Source organism: Myotis yumanensis, unplaced genomic scaffold, assembly GCF_028538775.1.
Source record: "Myotis yumanensis isolate MYYU_CA2020_CCGP unplaced genomic scaffold, mMyoYum1.0.hap1 SCAF_1, whole genome shotgun sequence".
Taxonomy (NCBI): Eukaryota; Metazoa; Chordata; class Mammalia; order Chiroptera; family Vespertilionidae; genus Myotis; species Myotis yumanensis.
The window spans coordinates 123,735,167-123,759,056 of NW_027223752.1; the positions used below are offsets into that span (position 1 = coordinate 123,735,167).

The 23,890-nt window shown below is 36.7% G+C and overlaps 1 protein-coding gene across 1 annotated transcript in view; it reads left to right on the plus strand.

Annotated features, from left to right (window-relative positions):
• The window catches only part of MDGA2 (MAM domain containing glycosylphosphatidylinositol anchor 2), a 339,368-nt gene that overhangs the window by 270,617 nt on the left and 44,861 nt on the right, over positions 1-23,890 (plus strand). Inside the window, exons 8-11 of the mRNA XM_070431541.1 lie at positions 1,401-1,578; positions 8,941-8,961; positions 20,645-20,800; positions 21,269-21,427. Coding sequence (XP_070287642.1) covers positions 1,401-1,578; positions 8,941-8,961; positions 20,645-20,800; positions 21,269-21,427 — 514 coding nt within the window. The remainder of the gene's footprint in view (positions 1-1,400; positions 1,579-8,940; positions 8,962-20,644; positions 20,801-21,268; positions 21,428-23,890) is intronic.

Consider the following 23,890-nt stretch of genomic DNA (forward strand, 5'->3'; position numbering starts at 1 on the left):
GCTTATTCACCCTTCCCTCTCCCCTAACCTCTGGTAAGCGCTGTCTCCATATTTGTGCCTGTTCCAGAATGTCATATAGCTGGAATCATAGAGTCTGTAGCCTTTTCAGATTGGTTTATTTTACTTATTAATATGTGTTTACATTTCCTCCATGTCTTTTCATAGCTGATAGCTCATTTCTAGATTGATCTAAATAATATCCCACTCTCTGGTTGTAGCACTACTTATTTTTGCACTTACTTGCTAAAGGACATCTTGATTGCTTCCAAGTTTGGGCAATTATAAATAAAGCTGCTATAAATGTCCAAATGCAGATTTTTTGGGTGAATATGTTTTCACCTCCTTTGGGGAAATACCAAGGAGCACAGTTGTTGGGTCATATGAAAAGAGCATATTTAGTTTTGTAAAAAAACCCCCACCAAACTACCCTCCAAAGTGGCTGTACTGTTTGACATTCCCACCAGCAGTGAATAAGAGTTCCTAGTTGTCTGCATCCTTGCCAGCATTTGGTGTTGTAAGTATCCTGGATATTGAATCTTTTGATAGGTGTGTAGTGCCTTTCTCTGATGATATATCATGGGAAGCATCTTTTTTTATTAAAATCTGTGGCCCATTCTTTACATGTTTTTGTTTGTTTTCTTATTGTTGAATTTTAAGAGATCTCCATATATTTTTGGTAACAGTTCTTTATCAGCTTATCTTTTACAAATATTTTCTCCAGGTCTGTGGCTTGTTTTTATTCTCATGATATTGTCTTTGATAGATGAGAAATCTTTAAATTAAAGAAGTCCAGCTTATCAGTTAGTTATTTCATGGAGTGTGCTTTTGGTGTTGTATCCAAAAGTTATTGCCAAGCCCAATGTCTTAATTGTCTATGTTATCTTCTAGGAGTTTTGTAGTTTACTGTTTTCCTTGTAGGTCTGTGATTCATTCTGAGTTAAATGCTGTGAAGATTGCAATGTCTGTGTCTAGATTCAGTATTTTGCATAGGGTTGCCCAGTGTTCTAGAAAAATTGCTGAGAAGACAGTCTTTGCTCCACTTCATTGTCTTCGCCAAAGACCAGTTGACTATAAATGTGTTTAGTAATAAGTAAACTTATATCTCTCCAAGTCTCCAGATGAGACTTCAATAGACTATTATTTTATATCTCTCTGACTCTTAAATTAGATGACTTTAAATCTGTTTATATGCCAGGTTATTCTGTGATAATTTGGTGATTATCTGAACACATCTGCAAAATTTGTTGCTTATTATAGAACTTTAATAAAACACATTTATAATATTAGTACTTTCTTATTTAAATAAAACTTCTGAATGCCTGCCCCATTTGGTTACAACACAATTAAGTACCTCTGAAGAAAATACTGGGAACATTATTGCATAACTATTTTGATTTCAGGCTGGACAACAGCGTTGGTGGGAACAAGAGATTAAAATAAATGGAAATATTCAAAAAGGAGAATTAATTACATATAATTTGACTGAGCTCATTAAACCAGAGGCTTATGAAGTCCGACTAACACCTCTCACCAAATTTGGCGAAGGAGACTCAACAATCCGTGTCATCAAATACAGTGGTAAGTGACCTTTTATTTAAAAGCATTTATTTTGATATTAATCTGTCTGTAATATGTAGCTTGCAACTATCTACCAGATTTAGATATAAACTAAAATTCAGCATATTGATTTACTGGATCATCAGCTAAGTGACCAATAAATCTCGCACTATGTAATCATAGGTGGTAATATTTGATTATAAATGTAGAGATATAGAATAATGTTTTAGTTAACATTAAATCTATTCAATAATGTCAGCAATGTTCCTTTTTTCTATCCCATAATTATGATGCAATATTTCTGCATTTTAGTTTTTTCAAGTTCTTGATGGCTTAAACATTTATATCATTAAAATAAAATGTTAGCAAATGTGATCAAAAAGGTTTTTAAATTTTTTTAAACTAATGGGCTTTATTTTTTTTTAGAATAACTTTAAGGTTACATAAGATGGAGAAGAAAGTCTAGACAGATCTTATATATGCCCTCTCCCCCGACACAGTTTTCCCAATTAATAACATCTAATATTAAGTGAACAACTGTTACAATTGGCTAACTGATATTGACATTTTATTATTAAAGTAAATAGTTTACATTAGGATTTATTATTTGTGTTTACAGTCCTATAGATTTTGCGAAGTGTGTGATGTTATTTATCCACCATTACAAAACCACACAGAATAGTTTCACTCCCCTAAAAAGTCACTCTGCTCCATCTATCTGCCCCTCTCTTCTTCCAACCCTGAAAACCACTGATCTCATTCTTTATTATCTGCAATTTTGCTTTTACCAAAATGTTGGAATCATACAGCATGCAGCCTTTTCAAACTGGCTTATTTCACTGAGCCATACACATTTAAGTTTTTCCAGGTTGTTTGTGGCTTAATAATTATTTCATTTTCTTGTTGAATAATGTCCCATGTATAGAAATATTATAGTTTCTTTATCCATTCACCTATTTTTGAAGAGCATCTTAGTAGACTCTTTGGGTCATTATTTTCTTTATATTGCTAATGTTAAAAATATCTAAATGATCATGTGAGTCTTCTGTGACAGTGTGTCTTTATAAACTACATGCATTTTATATTTCTTCACTATTTACATGTCCTACTTGAGAAAAAATTAAAACTTGTATAAAACTAAAATAATTGATCAAAAACTTTATCTAAAGAGTATAAATAATAGCAATGGCTAGCTCCAGAACTGTCAAAGTATGTTCAGGCTTGAGTGAATCAGTGTCAATATATTTCATATTTTTTTCATTAATGCAGTTAAATATTATTTTTTTGTCATCAGAGTGTGACTTAAAAAGATAATACAATGTATATTTTTGCAGTTGAAAGTCTACATTCTGTTTAACATTAAGTATATTTTTTATGTAAGAGTGAATACTATCATAAATAAAAAGTAAAGTGAAATTAATAACTCATTAAAACTTATTTTTCATATTAAACCACTTTTTCTTCACTCTTCTCATTAGTCAGAGTATATTGGGTGTGATGTTCAATTTTCATGAAAAGATTAAGATATATATAGGATAGAACAAAAGTAGACTTACAGTAGTTTGTATGGAAAATAATACAATAATTAATAAATAATAATACAAGAATAAACTGTGTTTCACATACAATTGTAAACCTACTTTTGTGTTACCTTGTGTAATGTAGAGTGGCATATTCATTAAAGATCAAAGAATGTAAAGGTATTAGAATCACTGCATCTTTTTTAAATGTGTCCTTTGAAAATATCTATTCCCTACCAGGTTTGGCTCAGTAGGTAGAGTGTAGGCCTGTGGACTGAAGGGTCCTGGGTTCAATTCCAGTCAGGGGCACATACCTTGGTTGCAGGCTCCTCCCTGGCCCAGGCCCTGGTCAGGGCTTGTGCAGGAGGCAACTGATCGGTATGTTTCTCTCACATCGATGTTTCCCTCTGACTTTCCCTCTCTCTCTTCCACTCTCACTAAAAATCAATGGAAAAATATCCTCAAATGAGGATTAACCAAAAAAAAAATAAATAAAACATCTATCTACACTAATAAAAGAGAAACATGGTAATTAGCGTACGACCGCTACCCTTCTTATTGGCTAATCAGCATATCCAGCCAAGATGGTGGCCGGCAGCATTGCACTGAAGCGAACATGAGGCTTGCTTGCTTCAGTGATGGCGGACTCTAACGTTCCCCGCTTAACTTGCCGGCCTCTGAGCTGCAACTCTAAGAAACTATGTTGCCAATATAGAAGCTAAACAAAACCCCAGAAACCAGCTTTCAGTCAGCAGGACTTCAGCCAGCCTGACCGCAACATTGTATCAAATACAGAAGGAAAAACAAAGGCCAGAAACCGGCTTTCAGCAGCTGAGGCCTCAGAGCTAAAGCTGGCCCAGAATAAAAAAGAAAAAAGAAAAAAAGGAGCGGTTGGGAGCTTCAGTCACCTGAAAACGGCCCTCAGCCCCTCAGCCAGGCTGGCCAAGCACCCCAATGGGGACCCCCACCCTGATCCAGGACACCCTTCAGGGCAAACCAGCCAGCCCCCACCAGTGCACCAGGCCTCTATCCTATATAGTAAAAGGGTAATATGCCTCCCGGCACTGGGATCAGCAGAGCAGCGAGGCTCCCGGCACCGGGATCAGCGTGACAGGGGGCAGCGCCCAAACCCCCTGATCGCCCTGCGGCTCTGTGAGTGACAGGGGGCGGGGCCACAACCGCCCTATCTGCCCTGCTCTGTTCGTGACAGGGGAAGGTGCCCCAACCCCCTGATCAGCCCTGCTCTGTGCCTGATAGGGGGGAGCTCCCCAATCCCCTGATCACCCTGTGGCTCTGTGTTTGACAGGGTGCGGCACCCCGGCCTCCCCCCCTCTCCTCCACGGGCCCTGCTCTGTGTGTGACAGGGTAGAGCCATAACCTCCCCATTGGCCCTGCCCTGACTGTAACAGGGTGCAGCGCCCCAACCCCCTTATCCGCCCTGCTCGGTGTGTGACAGGGGGCGGTGCCCCAACTCCCCTATTGGCCCTACTCTGTGAGTGATGGGGGAAGCTCCTCAACCCCCTGATGGGCCCTGCTCTGTGCGTGACAGGGGGGAGCTCCCCAACCCCCTGATTGACCCTGCTCTGTGTGTGACAGGGTATGGAGCCCCAACCCCCCTGATGGGCCCTGCTCTGTGAGTGACAGGGGGCAGTGCCCCAATCCCCTGATCGGCCCTGTTCTGTGCGTGACAGTGGGGAGCTCCTCAACCCCCTGATGGGCCCTGCTCTGTGCGTGACAGGGGGCGGCGCCCCAACCCCCCGATCGACCCTGCTCTGAGCCTGACCAGGGGCTGCACCTAGGGATTGGGCATGCCCTCTGCCACCCGGGAGCAGGCCTAAGCCAGCAGGTCGTTATCTCCTGAGGGGTCCCAGACTGCGAGAGGGCACAGGCCGGGCTGGGGGACCCCCCTCCCCGCCGAGTGCACAAATTTTTGTGCACCTGGCCTCTAGTATATATATATAAAAAGAAGTAATATGCAATGAGGTCAGGACTCCATAATGGTCACAACCAGCTCAGGAGGAGGGGCCGGGTGCGGCCCCAGTTTGAGAGAATAATACGCATGCGCAGCCGGAACCTGAGAGATCAACACAGAGGGGCACCTGCTCCAAGCCTCCACAGCACGGCTGGGGGCAGGCCCCCAGCAGACACACACACACACACACACACGGGGCGCCTGCTCCGAGCCTCCACGGCCAGAGTGCTCCATGGGAGCAGGCCTAAGCCATTAGTAGGACATCTCCTGGGGGCTCCGGTACTGTGAGAGGGGCCCCCACCCTCCAGTGCACAAATTTCATGTACCAGGCCTCTAGTATATTTAATGTTAGTGATATTTATATATTATGCAGAATACAATTGATATTCTTTAATCACTACTATTATTTCATTGAACAAACACTAGATAGCATCCCAATATATTTTTATAAAGTTTTAGTTTTATATGTTTTTTAAAATATGAAATATTATCTCCTCTTATCTTTTATTTTAGTTTTAATTAAATTTATTAGGGTGATACTGGTTAATGAGATCATATAGGTTTTAAGTTTGCATTTCAATGACACATGATCTGTATATTGCATTGTGTGCCCACCACCCCAAGGGGGTGGGGAGTAGTAAAGGGTAAAGTTGCCAAGTATATGGTGACAGAAGATGATTTGACTTTGGCTGGTGGGTACATAATACAATATCTCCTCTTATCTAACGTTTATTTTCCTTACCCCCAAGTTATAAAACTTGGACTGTTTAATATGGCGGGGTATTAGAAACTATGCATTAATATTTATTTATTTAAAAGTTGAAGATATTAGATTCAGAAAGTTTTGGTGTCTTATAAAGTTAAACAATTATGAAACTATAAACTCAGTAGAACCAGTTGTGAATTATTTCTTAGAATTAAATTATAATTCAGAGATGTTTACTCCTTTGAAAGATAATACATAGACAATATTATATTATTTTAATTATGAAATAATTTTGATAGGGGCCAGGGAGAGACCACAGGAAGGCTCCAGGGCATGTCTGGCCTGTCTCACCCAGTCCTGATTGGCCAGTCCCCAGCAGCAAGCTAACCTATCAGTCAGAGCATCTGCCACCTGGTGATCAGTGCACTTCATAGTGACTGATCGAATGGTAAAACGAACGATAAGATACTTAGCATATTAGGCTTTTATTATATAGGATATGAGGCAACAAACTAAAATAAAAAATCTGGAGCCCCGGTTTGGCTCATTGGATAGACATCAGCATGCAGAATGAAGAATACCAGGTTTGATTCCAGTAAAGGACCTGTACCTTGATTGCAGGCTCAACCCCTGACCCCTGTCAGATGGGTCCAGGGAGGCAACCAATCAATGTGTCTCTCACATCAATGTTTCTCTCTGTGTGTCTCTCCCCCTCCCTTCCGCTCTCTTTTAAAAATCAATGGGAAATATCCTCAGGTGAGGAGTAACAAAAATAAAATAAATAAATAAATAAATCTTGAAAATAAATATTATGCTTAGTTGTAATTTTCTTTAATTATCTTTACATTCTTAAGTATACCTATTAAAATTGTAAACATTTCATTAAAATTACTAATTTAATATAGGTAGGAATAAAATATACTTTAACTGTATACCTGTATTTATATGAAATTAGACATCAAGTTCCATCAAAATAAGAAAATGAACTCATTTCATTATTCAGAACTTATAATGGCAAATATTCACAAGCATAATTGTGTTATTTTTACTGAGCTTTGTGACTAAAAACGTCATATGAGAAGACAATTAAAATTCAGTCTGGTCACTCAGACACAGAGATCGGATTGGTGGTTTCCATAGGGGCGGGAGGTTGGGGGACAGGATGAAGGGATTAAGAAGTAAAAATTGATAGTTACAAAATAGTCACAAGGATGTAAAGTGCAGCATAGAGAATATAGTCAATAATATTGCAATAACTATGTATGGTGCCAGGTGGGTACTGGAAATATTGGGAGGAACACTTTCTAAAGTATATGATTGTGTAACCACTATGCTCTACACCTAAAACTAGTACAAAATAATATTGAAAGTGAACTATAATTGAAATTGAACTCTAGTTGTGAATTATTTCTTAGAATTAAATTATAATTCAGAGATGTTTACTCCTTTGAAAGGTAATACATAGACAATATTATATTATTTTAATTATGAAATAATTTTGATTTTTATAAATTAACTTTCAATTAAAATACATCGATATTTTGAAAGAAAAACAATTATTTTTTCTCCATTTCAATGGAACTAGTGAATGTATAGTTTCTTCTTTCATCATTTTTAATGGGGAATTATTTCATCATTTTTAATGGGGAATACAGAATAATAAAAACAACTAAGTAATTGGAATGGTCTGTCTTCTCTATGTGGAAATAGCAAAAGTAAGTAATTGATTAGGAAACTAACTCACTTTGTTAAAATTGATCTCAATGTACTAATGTAACATTACATATGAACATGTTTTGTGCATGTTATACATTTATTGACTTTCATACTTCACTAGTAGAGTCCCAAGTTTAACATAAGTAGTTAATATCTAACATAGGAATTAACAGTAGAGTACATAAACGTTTGCAGGTTAGAATAGCTACCCATTGTAATCTTGGGAGACTACAATAATGCTTTCCTTCATAGAGAATGGAACTTTCTTTCCAAGTGATAAATAATTACTCAATGTCACCCTAACCGGTTTGGCTCAGTGGATAGAGCGTTGGCCTGCGGACTGAAAGGTCCCAGGTTTGACTCCGGCCAAGGGCATGTACCTTGGTTGTGGGCACATCCCCAGTGGGGGGTGTGCAGGAGGCAGCTGATCGATGTTTCTCTCTCATTGATGTTTCTAACTCTCTATCCCTTTCCCTTCCTCTCTGTAAAAAGTCAATAAAATATATAAAAAATAAAAAATAATTACTCAATATCTACAGATACCATTTGTCTTTTAGGGTAGATATATTTTTGTTGTTCTTTTAGTAAAATTTAAAGTGTTTAATACTCTTCAACTAGAAAGCAATTGGTGCTTTGGTAGGTGTGGCTCAGTTGATTGAGTGCATCAAAAGATTGCTGGTTCAATTACCTGTCAGGGCACATGCTTAGACTGTGGGCTCCATCCAGGGCAGAGGGTGTGCAGGAGGCAGCCGATTGATGTTTCTCTCTCTCTCTCTCTCCCTCTCCCTTCCTCTGTTTAAAAAAGCAATAAAAATACATTCTTTAAAAAAATCAATTGTTACTTTTTTGTAAACACAATTAGTCTTTTTAAGATAAATATTTCTTCTGGTGCACAAAAATTCAAATGTGTTGCTTAACATTTGAAAACTATTTGTGTGTGCACACCTGTGTGTGAATGTAATTAAACAAAGCAGCATTGAAGTGGCGATTTGTTTTAGGACACATACATCATGTGATATGAATATTGCTTTACTTTCATATATACCATTTTATTTTCACCAGAAGTAAATAGCAGCCAAAGAAACTAAGGTGTACTCTCTGTTGGATAATTGCTTTCGTTATTAAAACATCTAGATTATATATTGTCCTATTGTCAGCCTCAGTTTATATTTCTGCATTTTGCTTAGAACTGGTTAAGATATAAAAGGTCAGCAACTCCATTTTTTGGAAGATGACAAATTCCACATGCTATTAAACATTGATCTTTGGGTACTTTCTGGCTGTTATTGCTGAGCTCCAAAGTAGGGTCTAGTCAATCCCCTCTAAAAAAATGGATTGCAAATATAATTCTCCATGGTCACAGTGGGAAAGATCATTAAGCTTTGGTAAAGAACTATGAGACACTGATTAGACTTTTATTGCTAAAAGACATTCAAGCCATTCTAACATTATTTTTTGCTTTTTTGTAGCTCCTGTTAATCCTCATTTGAGTAAGTATTTTTTTACTTTAAGAATTACATTGTATTTTATACTTAAGAAAAATAGAAAATGCATAGACATACGAATACTATTTAGCAACTGTTTTTATTAGGTTTAAAATATCCTGGCTAAAAATCAATAAAACCAGCTTTAAGTGTAAATTTTAAGTTTCAAAGGATATGGGTATAAAGACAAATTATTTAATATTAATATTGATTTTAATATTTTTTTCTAAATATGGAGTCATTTACCCCAACTTGCTTAATATTTGTTATTTGTGTAACTGTGGAATTATTTTTTTCTATTGTGGCATTACATATCATTTTTATTGCTATTATTTTTCTTTAATTCTCATTTTTTATTTTTACATTCCACTCACAAAGACTATTGTTACTTAGAAAATTGGTGTTTGAATGGTTTAAACAAGATTTTTCATGGAGCCCTGGCTGATTGGCTCAGTTGGTTAGAGCATCATCCCATCCTATACACCAAAACATTGTAGGTTCAATTCCCAGTCAGAGCACATACCTAAGTTGTAGGTTTGATCCTCAGTCAGGGTGCTGACTGGAGGCAACTGATCAATGTTTCTCTCTTAAATCAATGTTTTTCTCTTTCTCTCTACCCCTTCCTCTTCTCTCCAAATTCAATAAAAAAACATATCCTTTAGTGAGGATTGGGGGTAAAAAATAAAGATTTTTAATGGATCACTACTCTGTATACCAATCTTATATGGAAAAAAGGAGATAATCTGGTCACCATTGTTTTAATAATATTTCACATTAAAATTAAGAATTGATTTTGTGTGTTAGAATATATTGTTCTTGGCTAATAAAAGAATGAAGAGCCCCTTTGCACTCTTACTCCCATCCATCCAAAATTCTCCATTTCCTATACTTAGGGAAGAAAATGTCCAAGTCTTTATTCTCATTTTACTGTAGTTCCTTTTCTGCAATGGTCTTTCACTTCCTATATAACAAGGACAAAACTATGGAATCTCTGTTCTTGCTATATTTTCCACTAAAGATTCTCTTTGACTCCATTTTTCCATATTCAAATTTTAATATTGAATATTGTATAGATTTCTATTGTTTAAATATTTTTTTCATATATAAAAGTTTATTTAGTCATTACAAATGACCCCTTGAAGTGGGTACTATTATCAATCCTTTGATGTTCACTTTTATTATAAGGTTTAGTACAAATGCATCTTGCTTCACTAAGTATTTCTTCTTTTTGATTTCCCATAATGATTTATCTTCATCTGTGTGATGAGCTAATCCTCCAGTAAATTACAAAACATTTTTACGATATCTGATTCTAATTTCTCCTTATATCTTACTATCTATGTGTCTATCATAGCACCTGATATTTGTTCAAATGATCATTTGTTAAGAGAACAAATGAATGACAGTTTCAGGATGAATTAATTGTATAAATAAGAATCTCTCTGGCTTCTCCCCATGGTACTATTGCTAGTTAATTACTATATTGATTATAATTCCTTTCAAAGTAAGTTCTCTGACTGCACACTAATTAGAAATGTTTAAAAAGTGTTGTCATGGGAAAATTAAAACTAGATACAGGATAAATTTTACAAGTATTTCAACTCAAGTAAAAATTTTTAAACAGCTTCTATCTACTAAGCAATAGATATATGTAAAGAACTAGTAGATGGAGTGTTTGCTCACAGACTATCTCAATACAATGTAAGTATTATTAATCACTTGGCAAAGGAGAAAATTTTACAGAAGAGATGATATTGGAGCTGGGGTCTGAGAGTTGAATATAGGTTGCTTAGGTGAAGATGAAGAAAGGCATACCTGTCATTGAAAAGAAAGTCATATGCAGATAATAACTGAGTAAGAGCTCAGTGTGTCTGGAGTATGCTGCTCAAAAGTTACAAAAGCCAGAAGTGTGTCTTAATGAGAGACAATTTAGAATTTGAAAGCTTCTTCTTCTTCTTCTTTTTTTTTTTTTTTTGCTCATCAGATTTTTACTAGTTTTATCCTAGTGGTAGAAAATATTTTGACTGTCATTTCACTAAGGAATATATACTAATTTCCTAGTCAGTAACTTTATGACATCAATTTACTCTTGTGTGAGCACTAGACATGAGTTTCCATTCAAAGTAGTTACAAAAATATTAAGTTTTTTATAATAAAATTAATTTTAAAACAGAATTCATATAGAGAAAAATATGTACATACATTTTAGTATGTATGTAAAAAGTACAAAGTGGGGCAAAAGTAGGTTTACAGTTGTGACTATGGGAAACAGTTATTCTTGTATTATTATTTTCCAAACAAACAACTGTAAAACTACTTTTGGCCCATCCTGTATATGTATACACACACACACACACACACACACACACCTGTTTGTTAATGCTTCTTTAAGAAGCTTGGAACTGTTAGGTCATAGTTACCAATATCTTTTCCTCAGCAAGCATTTTACATTTAGTCAAAGATTGGATTTTTTATTTTTAAAACAATTTCCAGCATAACCTTCTATATCAAAGCTTTCCATTAGCTGTGAACCTTTTGGTTTTTAATGAATAGTCAATATGATGGAAGCTGAGAGTTGTTTAAAAATAAAGATTTTTAGTAAACACTACACAATAATTCCTGTAAGTTATCAAGAATAATTATTTTTATGTTGTTGACAAGTTACATTTTTTCTTATTAATTGATTTATTTAACCCTTGTATTGCCTTCAGCTCCTAAATACATATAATAAAAATATTTTATCAAACAAAGCCATTTATAGATTCAGGTTCTTAATCAACTAGCCAGACATTATTCAATAAGAGAAGTAAATAGGCCAACATGCAAAAGAAGGTAATGTTTTGTTTTAGATTTTTGCTATGGAAAGTTAATTTTTCTTTCCCTGAGTTACATTACTTTTACCTGAGATCTTATTTGTAAATGCTGTAATATTTTTAATTTTTGTCATTTATTTTCAAGGTCTGATTTACATATGGTAAAAGCCACCCTATTAAAGACATTTAAGAACTATTGAGCAATGCATAGTCATGTAACCAGCACCACAAAGTTACATCACCCCTAAAATTTTCCTCTGCTCCTTTGTAGTTAAATCTCCTTGCACCAAGCTCCTAGCAAGCTTGTTTTCTGTTACTGTAATTTTACTATAATATTTCAGTTAGTTACAATATACTTATTGGTTATCCTCCACATTTAACTAAAACACACCTTCCAGTAATTATATTGTTAATGAAATTGAAGGGAAAGTGAAAATTAAATAGTTCAGGAAAACATCTAAATGAGAAAAATAAAGTTAAAAATATTAAGTACTTCTGTTTTGAATATGAGTTGTTTCTGAAAATGAAGAAAATGCTGCTAAATCTTATATGTTCTTAATAATTATTTTTAATGAATTCTTATATCATTTAGCAATATTTCTTTCAAAAATGATTATTGTCTTGATAATGAAATTGTAAAATATTTAGAATATATGTTAGCTAAATTACAAATTATAGTATGCCTGAAACATCTTCTTAATAGTAAAAATTAATTATAGGACAATAATTAATAAGTATTATGTTTAAATGATAATACATGTGATATAAGGCTTTATATATTGGCAACAAATCATACTAATCCTAAATGTTCTTTTGTATTTTATCAACTTACATAATACTTAAGTGAATTTATCCAAAATATCCATTCCCAAAACATATAATTTCATAACAATTTGTCACAGTCTGGTTCTTCATTAGACCTAAAAAAAATTGCATTTGTCAAATTTAAAAGACAAGGGCCTTCTATTTTTTATAATTTTTTTTATTGAAAATGTTAACTGACAGGAAAGTTGATTAATGGTCAAGAGAACTATGTTCTACAGGTTCCAGTACACACCAGCAGTGCTCCCTGGCCCTTCAACACACTGCTCATTTCGTCAGGAAGGGTGCTTTCAGACCAAACCTGAGCTTTAGCGTGTGGCTCGACTGGCAACCAAAAAGTATATGAAATCAAAGTGAAATGAGTTCTCGGGCCTCTCAAGTATGGAGTTGCAATTTACTATTGTAAAGAGATTTTTAATTTTATGAGAAGTGTATTTGGTTTGATTTAGGTTCTGCAGTCTGTAAAATTGTTGAAATTTAAAACTTTGAGGAAATTATATTTTGAACATTTTTGCTGTAAATTAGAGATTATGAGTACAAGATGATATGTATGTATATGAAACATGTGCATAATATGATAAGTGTATATATAAATATATTTGTAATATAAAAATGTATGTAAAAATATACTTATACTAGAGGCCCGATGCATGAAATTGTGCAAGGGGCTCGGCCCTCGCAGCCCTGGCTTTGTCTGGAAGGTCGTCCAGAAGGATGTCCGGAAGGTCGTTCAACTGTCTGGACTAATTAGCATATTATGCTTTTATTATTATAGATAGTATATTTGAAAATCTGCCTAACTCTCAGAAACCACTTAAAACTAAAAAGAGGATTTACTTTAATTACCTATGATATCAGTCCAAAGTTAGTACTGATGAACAAATTTAGTAAAATGGTATAATACAAAACCAACAAGCAATAAACAGTGGCTTTCTATACACTAATAATGAACTATCTAAAAATGAAATTAAGAAAATCCCATTCACAATAACAACAAAAAAGAATAAAATACTTAGTAATATACTTAGCCAAAGAAATAAAAAACTTGTTGAAGGAAATAAAACACACAACTAAATGGAAAGACATCCTGTGTTCATGGAATGGAAGAATTAATATTGTTAAAATATTCGTATTAAACAAAATTATCTATGGATTCAATTCCTATAAAAAATCAATGGCATTCTTTATAGAAATAGTAAAACAAACCTAAAATACATATGGGACCACAAGAGATCCTAAATAGTCAATGAAATCTTGAGCAACAAGAACAAAGTTGGAGGCATCACACCTTCTGATTTTAAAATATATTACAAAGCCATAGTAATCAAAGGAGCATGGCACTGGCATAAAAATTGATAGTTAGACCAGTGGAACAGAATAGAGATCCCAGAAATAAATCCATAAATTTATGGTCAACTGATTTCCAATGAGGGTGCCAAGAACATACAATGGAGAAAGGATAGTCTCTTCAATTAAGCATTGTGCACAGTTGGCAGCAATGTAATTTTAACAGCCATTAGAGAAAACAGTATAGAGATGCCTCCAGATATTAAAAAAAAAGACACATATGATCCAATAATCCCACTTCTTATTATAAATACAAAGGAAATGAAATCTCAATCTTTAAGAGGTACCTATTATTCCAAGTGTATTGCAGCAGTATTCAAAATAGCCAAGACATTAAACTATCTAGATATCCATGTAAAGATAGATGGATAAAGCAAATGCAGTATATGCATACAAGAGAACACTATTCAACTATTTTTTTAAAAAGTCATTCTATCATTTGAAACTACATGGATAAACCTGGCTCCTTATGCTAATTGAAATACACCAGACAGAAGGACAAATACTTCATGATATCACTCATATGTGGAGTCTAAAATATTCAAAATCAGATTCAGGGAGAAGAATGGTTGTTGCTAAGAAGAGGGAAGGGGAATAGGAAGATATTAGTCATGGGTATGCACTTTCAGTTATGCAAAATGAGTCAGCTCTGGAGAGTTAATGTACAGCACGGTGACTATATTTGACAATACCGTATTGTATCATTGAAATTTGCCAATAGGGTAGATCTTAAGCATTCTCAAACAAAATAAAAAAAAAAAGATTATGATAACTGTGATACTGTGGTATGTAAAATGATGGATATGTTAATTCACTTAATAGTGGTCATCATTTCAAAATGTATATTCATATCCAAATATCAAGTTATACACCTTAAATATATACAATTTTTATTTGTCAATTATACCTTAGTAAAGCTGAAAAATAAAATAAAGTAAAAAAAGAGGGTAGGTGGGGGAAAAGGGACATTGGACTAGAGGACTGTTGGGCATCAGGCTACTCATTCCTGAATTTTCATTCTTCACCATATTGAAAATGATTCAGGGAAGTAAAATTTTGGATACCAAGTAACAGAGAATATTTTAAATATATTTATTTATGTCCATATAGTCCCTGAAAACCTGCCAATTCAAAACAAAGTCAATCTTCAGTTACACATTTTGTGAAAATCATGGACTTTATTACTTTTCTATTTTTTGAAATATTTTAATATTTCAATGACATTGACTTTTGATAAGTTTTTATAGATGAGTGAATTTTCATTATCTATGAAGATATTTTTTTATTTCAATGAATATTTTTATGAATAGACTTTTTGCATACATCTATAATTACCTCATATAAATTGACAGCATAATCATAAAGTTATGATAGTTTTATATAATGGGGATTTTTTTTCATTTTACCTGCCAACTTTTCAAAAAAATCTCTGTAGTAATAGGTTTTTGACTGTAAAGATATATATCTACAGAAGCAATGAACTATTGAGATTACTTATATATTTTTGTTCAAATGTAAATTTTTATGTTTCCCTCAAACTTATTCTAAACAACTTAGATCATATGTAAAATAACCCTAATTATGAAAGTTTAGGCAGATATAAAATTATAGGAAAGTCTTAAATAAGCTGTTTTGTAGCTTAATCTTGCTATGAGAGACTTAAATACTCCATTTTTGTTTTTGTTTTTAAAGGCAAGCATATTTTTAAACAAGGCTAAATAAATTGCACAAAATATATGTTAAAATGATTCTATAAAAAATCATTACACACAGTCATTTATGTTACCCAAAAAGAAAGTCTTGACAGAAGATCTATAAGCTGAAATCTTCAATCTTTACCTTTGTTTTAGGACATTTTGTTTGTGTATATAATATGTAATTAAGAAAATAAAAATATTTAAAATTAAACATTTTCCTTATTATGACTCCAAAATAACAAGTAAAGAATTTCATATTCTACCTAAAAGATACCTACCCATGAATATAACTAAGTTCTGTCATCAACATTAGATCTTCAAGTGGTAGTATCAGGTAGTCATGTCTTGTTTAGTGTAAGATTCATGACACAAATATGTGTTAGTAAATATTTTATGTGGCATATTGTTTATCCAGAAATGTGCTGAGTTTGAATCTCCAAAATATTATAGTCCCTGAGAATCTTCTTAATCAGAATATACAATATAATTAAACACAAAGAGATTCAGTGATTCTTGAATCTGAAAACAAAAACAAAACAAAAAATATTCCTTAAATTCAAAGGGAAAGCCCTCAGTTTTATTTTTATTGGTAAATGTAAATTGTGTCTCATTTTATTATGATAAAAACAGTTAACATGATATCTACCTTCTTCACAAAATGTTATGTGTACAATGCAGAATTGTTAGCTACAGGCACAATGTTGTACAGCAGATCTCCAGAACCTATCCTGCATAACTGAAAGTTACTACCCTTTGTCCAACATCTCTCCATTTCCATCTCCTCTGACCCCTTCAGTAGAATGACAACCTTCATTCTACTCTTTGCTTCTATGATTTTCACTTTTATTAGATTCTATTTCTTTCTCTGTCTGGCTTTTTCACCTAGTATAATGTCCTCCAGTTTCATCCATTTTATTGCAAACTAGAGGCTCGATGCATGAAATTGTACACGAGTAGGCCTTCCTTCCCCCGGCTGCCTGCATTGGCTTCCCTCTGGCACTCGGGACCCGGGTTTCACTCTGGCCACTAGCAGGTACCTGAGAGCTGGGCTTCCCTCTGCCTCAGCTTCATCCGGAATGACATCCATAAGGACATCCAGTCTAATTAGCACATAATCCTTTTATTAGTATAGACTAGAGGCCCAGTGCAAAAAAAATTTGTGCACTGGCGGGGGGGGGGGGGGGGGGTAATCCCCTCAGCCCCACTTGTGCCCTCTCACAGTCTGGGACCCATCGGGAGATAGCGACCTGCTGGCTTAGGCCCACTCCCAGGTGGCAGAGGGCAGGCCCAATCCCTAGGTGCCTGCCCCACAGCCTCTGGTCGGGTTCAGAGCAGGGATGATTGGAGAGTTGGGGCACCGCCCCCTGTCATGCACAGAGCAGGGCAGATCAGGAGGTTGCGATGCCACCCTCAGTCATGCTCAGGGTAGGGCTTATTGGGGGGTTGGGGAGCCGCCCCCTGTCACACTCAAGGCAGGGTCGATGGGGAGGTTGCGGTACCACCCCCTGTCACGCACAGAGCAGGGCGGATCAGGGGGTTGTGGCGCCAACCCTGTCATATACAGAGCCGGCCCATCAGGAGGATGGGGCTCCGTACCCTGTCACTCACAGAGCAGGGCGGATCAGGAGGTTGCGATGCCACCCTCAGTCACGCTCAGGGTACTGCCGATTAGAGGGTTGGGGCGCTACCCGCTGTCATCCACAGAGCAGGGCTGATCAGGGGGTTGGGGCACCTTCCCCTTTCACGAACAGAGCAGGGTGGATAGGGAGGTTGTGGCCCCACCCCCTGTCACACACAGAGCCGAAGGGCTATCAGGGGGTTTGGTCGCTGCCCCCTGTCACACCGCTCCAGGGGCCAGGAGGCCTCGTGGCTCCACTGATCCCAGTGCTCCCCCCTGTCACACTCAGGGCAAGGCTGATGGGGAGGTTGCGGTTCCACCCTGTCACACACAGAGCAGGGCCAATCAGGGGGTTGGAGAGCTCCCCCCTATCAGGCACAGAGCAGGGACGATCAGGGGGTTGGGGCGCCTTCCCCTTTCACGAACAGAGCAAGGCGGATAGGGAAGTTGTGGCCCCGCCCCCTGTCACACACAGAGCCACAGGGTGATGAGGGGGTTTGGGCGCTGCCCCCTGTCACGCTTCTCCAGGGGCCAGGCGGCCTCGTGGCTCTGCTGATCCCAGTGCTAGGAGGCCTTGCTGCTCCGCTGATCCCAGTGCTGGGAGGCCTCGCGGCTCCGCTTGACACAGGGGCAGTGAGGCCTCACTGCTCAGCTGATCCCAGTGCTAAGAGGCCTTGCTGCTCCGCTGATCCCTGTGCTGGGACGCCTCGCTGCTCTGCTGATCCCGGGGCTGGGAGGCATATTACCCTTTTACTATATAGGATAGAGGCCTGGTGCACAGGTGGGGGCTGGCTGGTTTGCCCTTAAGGGTGTCCTGGATCAGGGTGGGGGTCCTGCTTGGGTGCCTGGCCAGCCTGGATGAGGGGATGATGGCTGTTTGCAGCTGGTCACACCCCCTTCAGGGTGGGGGTCCCCACTGGGGTGCCAGGCCAGCCTGGATGAGGGGATGGTGGCTGTTTGCAGCTGGTCACACCCCCTTCAGGGTGGGGAGTCCCCACTGAGGTGCCTGGCCAGTCTGGTTGAGGGGCTGAGGGCCGTTTTCAGGCTGGCAGGTGACTGAAGCTCCCAACCTCTCCTTTTTTCCTTTTTTTTTTTATTCTGGGATTTATTTACCTTCTATGGCTGTCACTGGAGCTGAGAGCCGGCTTTAGCTCTGAGACCTTGGCTGCTGAAAGCAGGTTTCTGGGCTTTGTTTACCTTCTGTATTTGAAACTTTGTTGCAACTCCAGCTCTGAGATCCTGGCTGACTGAAAGCAGGTTTCTGGGGTTTTGTTTAGCTACTATATTTGCAACAATGTTTCTTAGAGAGCAGCTCAGAGCCCAACAGCGGCAGGCAGGGAAACTTGGCTTCCTCTGTCAGTGGAGCAAGCAAGCCTCATGTTCACTTCAGTTGCCTGGCTGCCGGCCGCCATCTTGGTTGGCAGTTAATTTTAATATCTCCCTGATTAGCCAATGGGAAGGGTAACAAAGTTATGGCTAATTACCATGTTTCTCTTTTATTAGATAGGATGGAGGGATAGCCTTATATTTTTTAGGCTTAAAATTACCCTATGGAATATATCTGCTATGATGTTTTTATCTTTTCATTTATCAACAGACACTTAAGCTTTTTCTATAACTTGGCTAATGTGAATAATATTGTAATGAACATGGAGTGCATATCTCTTTTAGTAGTGATTTAATTTCCTTTGCATGTAGACTCATATGACAGATTATTGGATCATATGGTAATTCTATATTTAATTTTTGGGGGAACCTCCATATTATTTTCCATGATGCATCAATTTACTTTCTCACCAATAGTGTGCAAGCACCAGACTCTTTTGATTACTATAACTTTATATTTTAAAATGCCTCCAGTTTTATTCTTGTTCATAATTGTATTGGCAGCTTGGGATCTCATGTGTGGTTTCACATGATGCTCACCAGTCGGAAAAATTTTTTTGTATTTCTATATAGAAATAATGCTATTGCTATTTTTGTAGGGACTGCATTGTATCTATAGATCACTTTGGGTATTATGAATATTTTAATAATATTAATTTTTCTTAAACCCCTTTCAGATAGTTCATTGTTAGTATAAAGAAACATAAAGGTTAATTCAGGGGCATGATCCCAACTGCTAGGGTTCCACTCCCAACTGGAAAACCCATCCTATATAATAAAGGGGTAATATGCAAATTGATCATCACTCCAACACACAAGATGGCCGGCAGGGGAGGGCAGTTGTGGGTGACCATGCCAGCAGGTGAGGAAAGTTGGGTGGACAAGGCCTGCGGGCAAGAGCAGTTTAGGGGAACAGGCCTGCAGGGGAGGGCAGTTGGGGGGTACCAGGCCTGCAGGGGAGGGCAGTTGGGGGGTACCAGGACTGCAGAAGAGGGCAGTTGGGAGGGACCAGGCCAGCAGGGGAGGGGAGTTGGGGGGGGAACCAGGCCTGCAGGGGAAGACAGTTAGGGGGGACCAGGCATGCAGGGGAGGGAAGTTGGGGGGAATCAGGCTTGCAGGGGAGACAGGCTTGCAGGGGAGAGCAGTTGGTGGGGACCAGGCCTGCAGGGGAATGCAGTTAGAGGTGACCAGGATGGCAGAGGAGGGCAGTTAGGGGCTTCGGGCCAGCAGGGGAGTAGTTAGGCATCGATCAGGCTGGCGGGGGAGTGGTTAGGGGGTGATCAGGCTGGCAGGCAGAAGCAGTTAGGAGCAATCAGGCAGGCAGGCAGGTGAGCAGTTAGGAGCCAGCAGTCCTAGATTGTGAGAGGGGTCCCAGATTGGAGAGGGTGCAGGCTGGGCTGAGAAACACACACACACACACACACACACACACACACACACACACACTCTCACACCCAGTGCACGAATTTTGTGCACCGGGCCTCTAGTATTCATATAAAGTATGAAACATAACTACCATTTAAAATAATTTGTCATTAGCTTCCCATAAGTAATCTTCCATTTGTGTAAATGGGTATACATGAAAGCATCTCAGTATATACAGCTTTAACATGCTTCCAGGTAAATTTAAAAGATGATTTTCTAATTGGCAGTTTAGCTTGAATTGTTCCTATACTGAAAAACAAAGTTGAGAAAACTCTTTAGCCATAAATCAAAGGTGAATTATAGTGTTTTAGTTATCTGAATATTTCAGAAGAAAATGGTTTTGGTTTAAATTATTAAACAAGAGACTGATTTATATATTATTTTCTTTTTCATTAAAATAAAATCATTTTATGTCTAGTTGTAATCTTGTACACAATTATGGCTCTTATGGTCTGATTTCATTACTGCAATTTTGCATTATTTTATTGCTGTATAATGATTTAAATTTCTCCTATAAGAATATTGCAATGTTTGTATTACTTTAATTAATAATAATCACTTTAATTAAAATTTGTTAACAGGAGAATTTCATTGTGGATTTGAAGATGGTAACATTTGTTTGTTCACGCAAGATGATACAGATAATTTTGACTGGACAAAGCAAAGTACTGCAACAAGAAATACAAAATATACTCCAAATACAGGACCTAATGCTGATCGTAGTGGCTCCAAAGAAGGTATGAGGGTATGAAATGTGTTAATAACAAGCATACCTCAACCTTGGGATGTTAGAAATGCCATTAATATGAAAGGCAAGAGAACACTTAGCTATAGATTTAAAGATTGTGGAATAAAATATTAAAATTTTTTTGCACAGTATCAATAATTCAGGTATTTCCAAGGTTTGTAGAAATTAATTTTCTCTCAGAATTGAGACACATATAGTTGACAGACTAGGATATTGTTTTAAAATTAAGTGTAAAGTTCTAATTTTGTCTTACATTTTTATACATCTTAAAGTGTTTTTTAAGTGTGTAAAACCTTTATTCTTTAAATAATATCATACATTTACATATTTCACAAATGAGATGCCAATCCTTTTATCAATCTGTACTTGTATAAGAATTCTAACACTTATCAACATTTTCAAATTTCATGTTACCTAATAACAATATATTTAAACATTTTATTTTGTCTTTTTAAAGGTTTTTATATGTACATTGAGACATCGCGACCAAGATTAGAAGGCGAAAAGGCTCGACTTCTCAGCCCTGTCTTCAGCATCGCTCCCAAAAACCCTTATGGACCCACAAACACTGCGTATTGTTTCAGCTTCTTTTATCACATGTATGGACAACATATAGGTGAGGTGCATGAATTACTGTTTCTTCTTCTAAAGTATATCATCACTAAGAAGAAAAATGTTTATAAACACACAGCATTAATCAATTTTAGTAAAAAAAAAAATACCATCATTGACTTTTATATAACTTACTTATAAATTGCTAAATAAGATGCTAAAAATGTTCCCCCATCATGTCCTAATTTCCCAAATTTAGATTAGAATTTGAAATTTTGGACCATTGCCTACCTTTTCTGGGATCCTAATTCAAGCAGACCATCAATAGGTTAAATTCCTTATGAGATCATCTTATGGAATTTAATACCAGTACAATTTAGACTGCTTAAAAAAATTGCTTGAATTATCACTCAATGTATATTAATTATCATGAAAAAAAAGTATTGTCATATTTGGAAGACAGTACTTTTAGCACCAACTACACATTCAGAATATTTATGTGAATTTTTTCTTGCTTATAAAGTATACCTAACACACCTAGTGGGAGTTCAGAACATCCTCAGTCCTGAAGAGCATACAAAGATGAAGATACTAGTACACTCTCTGCTCTTAGGGATCCTGCACAGTCATGGAGAATAACATAAGTAAATACACAATTGTGCTAGATAGAAACCACAGAAATTTGAGAAAGAACCTACAAATCCAGGGAGGGGAACCAAGGAAGTTACACAAGTCTATAATAATTTATGTGCAATCTTAAAATAAAAAAACTTGAAATGTTTTAATGTAATTATTTGGCAGTGCATGCTAGCCTACTATTATACATGTGTTAGAATATGACCAGGACCAATATGAGCCTGTTTATATAGTCTTTATTTATCCTAATGAGTGTGAACATTTGTACACTTTGCAGCAAAAATATTGCTGCGTAATTACAGATTCCGTTCCAGATTCTTTCTGGAGATGTCATGTAATATATACAAGATATGCACACTTAATAAGGAAAATTCTCAATGGTGAAGTATATCAAGTCCCACAGAACTTGGACAAGGGAGTGGGGATCTGCATCTAGTTAAAGAATAAGTCAATGCTTTGGAACAAAGGAAAACATTTCTCTACGAAGGATGGGCACATTTTTAAAAGACAGAGATGAGCACAAGGAAGATTAAGGCATGGAAACCAGGGTGTAAAGTGTGAGAAGTTAGGATAGCATGGAATTGTATCAATGTAAATTAATAAAACTAATAATAAATATGAATCTTTTATAAAATAATGCACATGGTATACACCATCTACTGTACTAAATGAAATAATCCTCTTAATAATTTTATAAAAATTAGCATCACTGCCCATCTTTTACAGTGGAGAAAGCTGAGCCTCGGAGAGTTTGTATGAATTGCAAGCAACAGGGATTCAAACTCATAGCCAGCACTATAATCCAGTATTCTTCAGAGTGGAGCACTAGGTGACAACCTGGAAGGGAAGCTCTTGTGCAGTAAAAAGTGCCCTCCACGTGAAGTCAGGAAACCTGGGCTGGAAGTTGCCTGTAGCACTCAGTCACTGTACGAATTTACAGAAGTTATTGAACATGTCTGGATCTTAGTCTCCTTATTTGTAAAAAAGGAATACTAATTCCTATTTTAGAAATTTTTTGTTCAAGTTAAATAGGCAACATATATAAAACCATCTATCACATATAGACAATCTTATGTTACTTTGAATCTCAAATAACAACAACAGCAATAATAAAGTAATAGCTCATTCCTATCAACTGTTCATCATGGAGTAGGACACTATTCCTAACATGTCATGAAGTATTTCTCTTAATTTTCGTAATAAACCTTGTACTCATTAAAATCACTATTGTGTTTTTTAAATAAGAAAACCAAAGTACAGAGAACTTTAATTACCATGCCCATCAAACTTATAGCTGATAAGTATGGAAGCCATAAAACCAGTCTAGGAAGCTGGACACAGAGTCTGCCTGCAGTCTGTTCTGCAGGAGACTTATTGGAGTATCATGGAAGCATAGCTGATGTAGTGGTCAGGGGAGATATTACAGGTTTGGGGCAGACAATAAGCATGATGAGAACTTTGATTTGGGAAGATAAATCTTATAGGAGTGGTAAAATCATTGAGAGACAAAATATGAGCTGGAAAAGCAGTTAGAAAGCCATGAGAATAGTCATGCATTCACTTCAGCCTAAGCTATGATAGGAAATTAATCCTTACACAATTGCTAAGCCATTTTATTTATTTTGACATTTCTATCTTATTACAAAAGTAGGGTTGGCTTGGCTCTAATTTTTCCCTTTAGTTGATCATGTATATTTAACTTACTCCCTATTATGAATATATTTCATGGACTTCTTTTCTTCCAATTTACCTTAAAATATGCATATTTTCAATTGCTGTTTAAATAAATAATTCAAAGATCAATATTTTGAATTACTTTAATGAGAAAATATGCATTTACTTTATTTATGAACTCTCAAAATTTCTGCATATTTCTGCTGAGTCCCAAAAT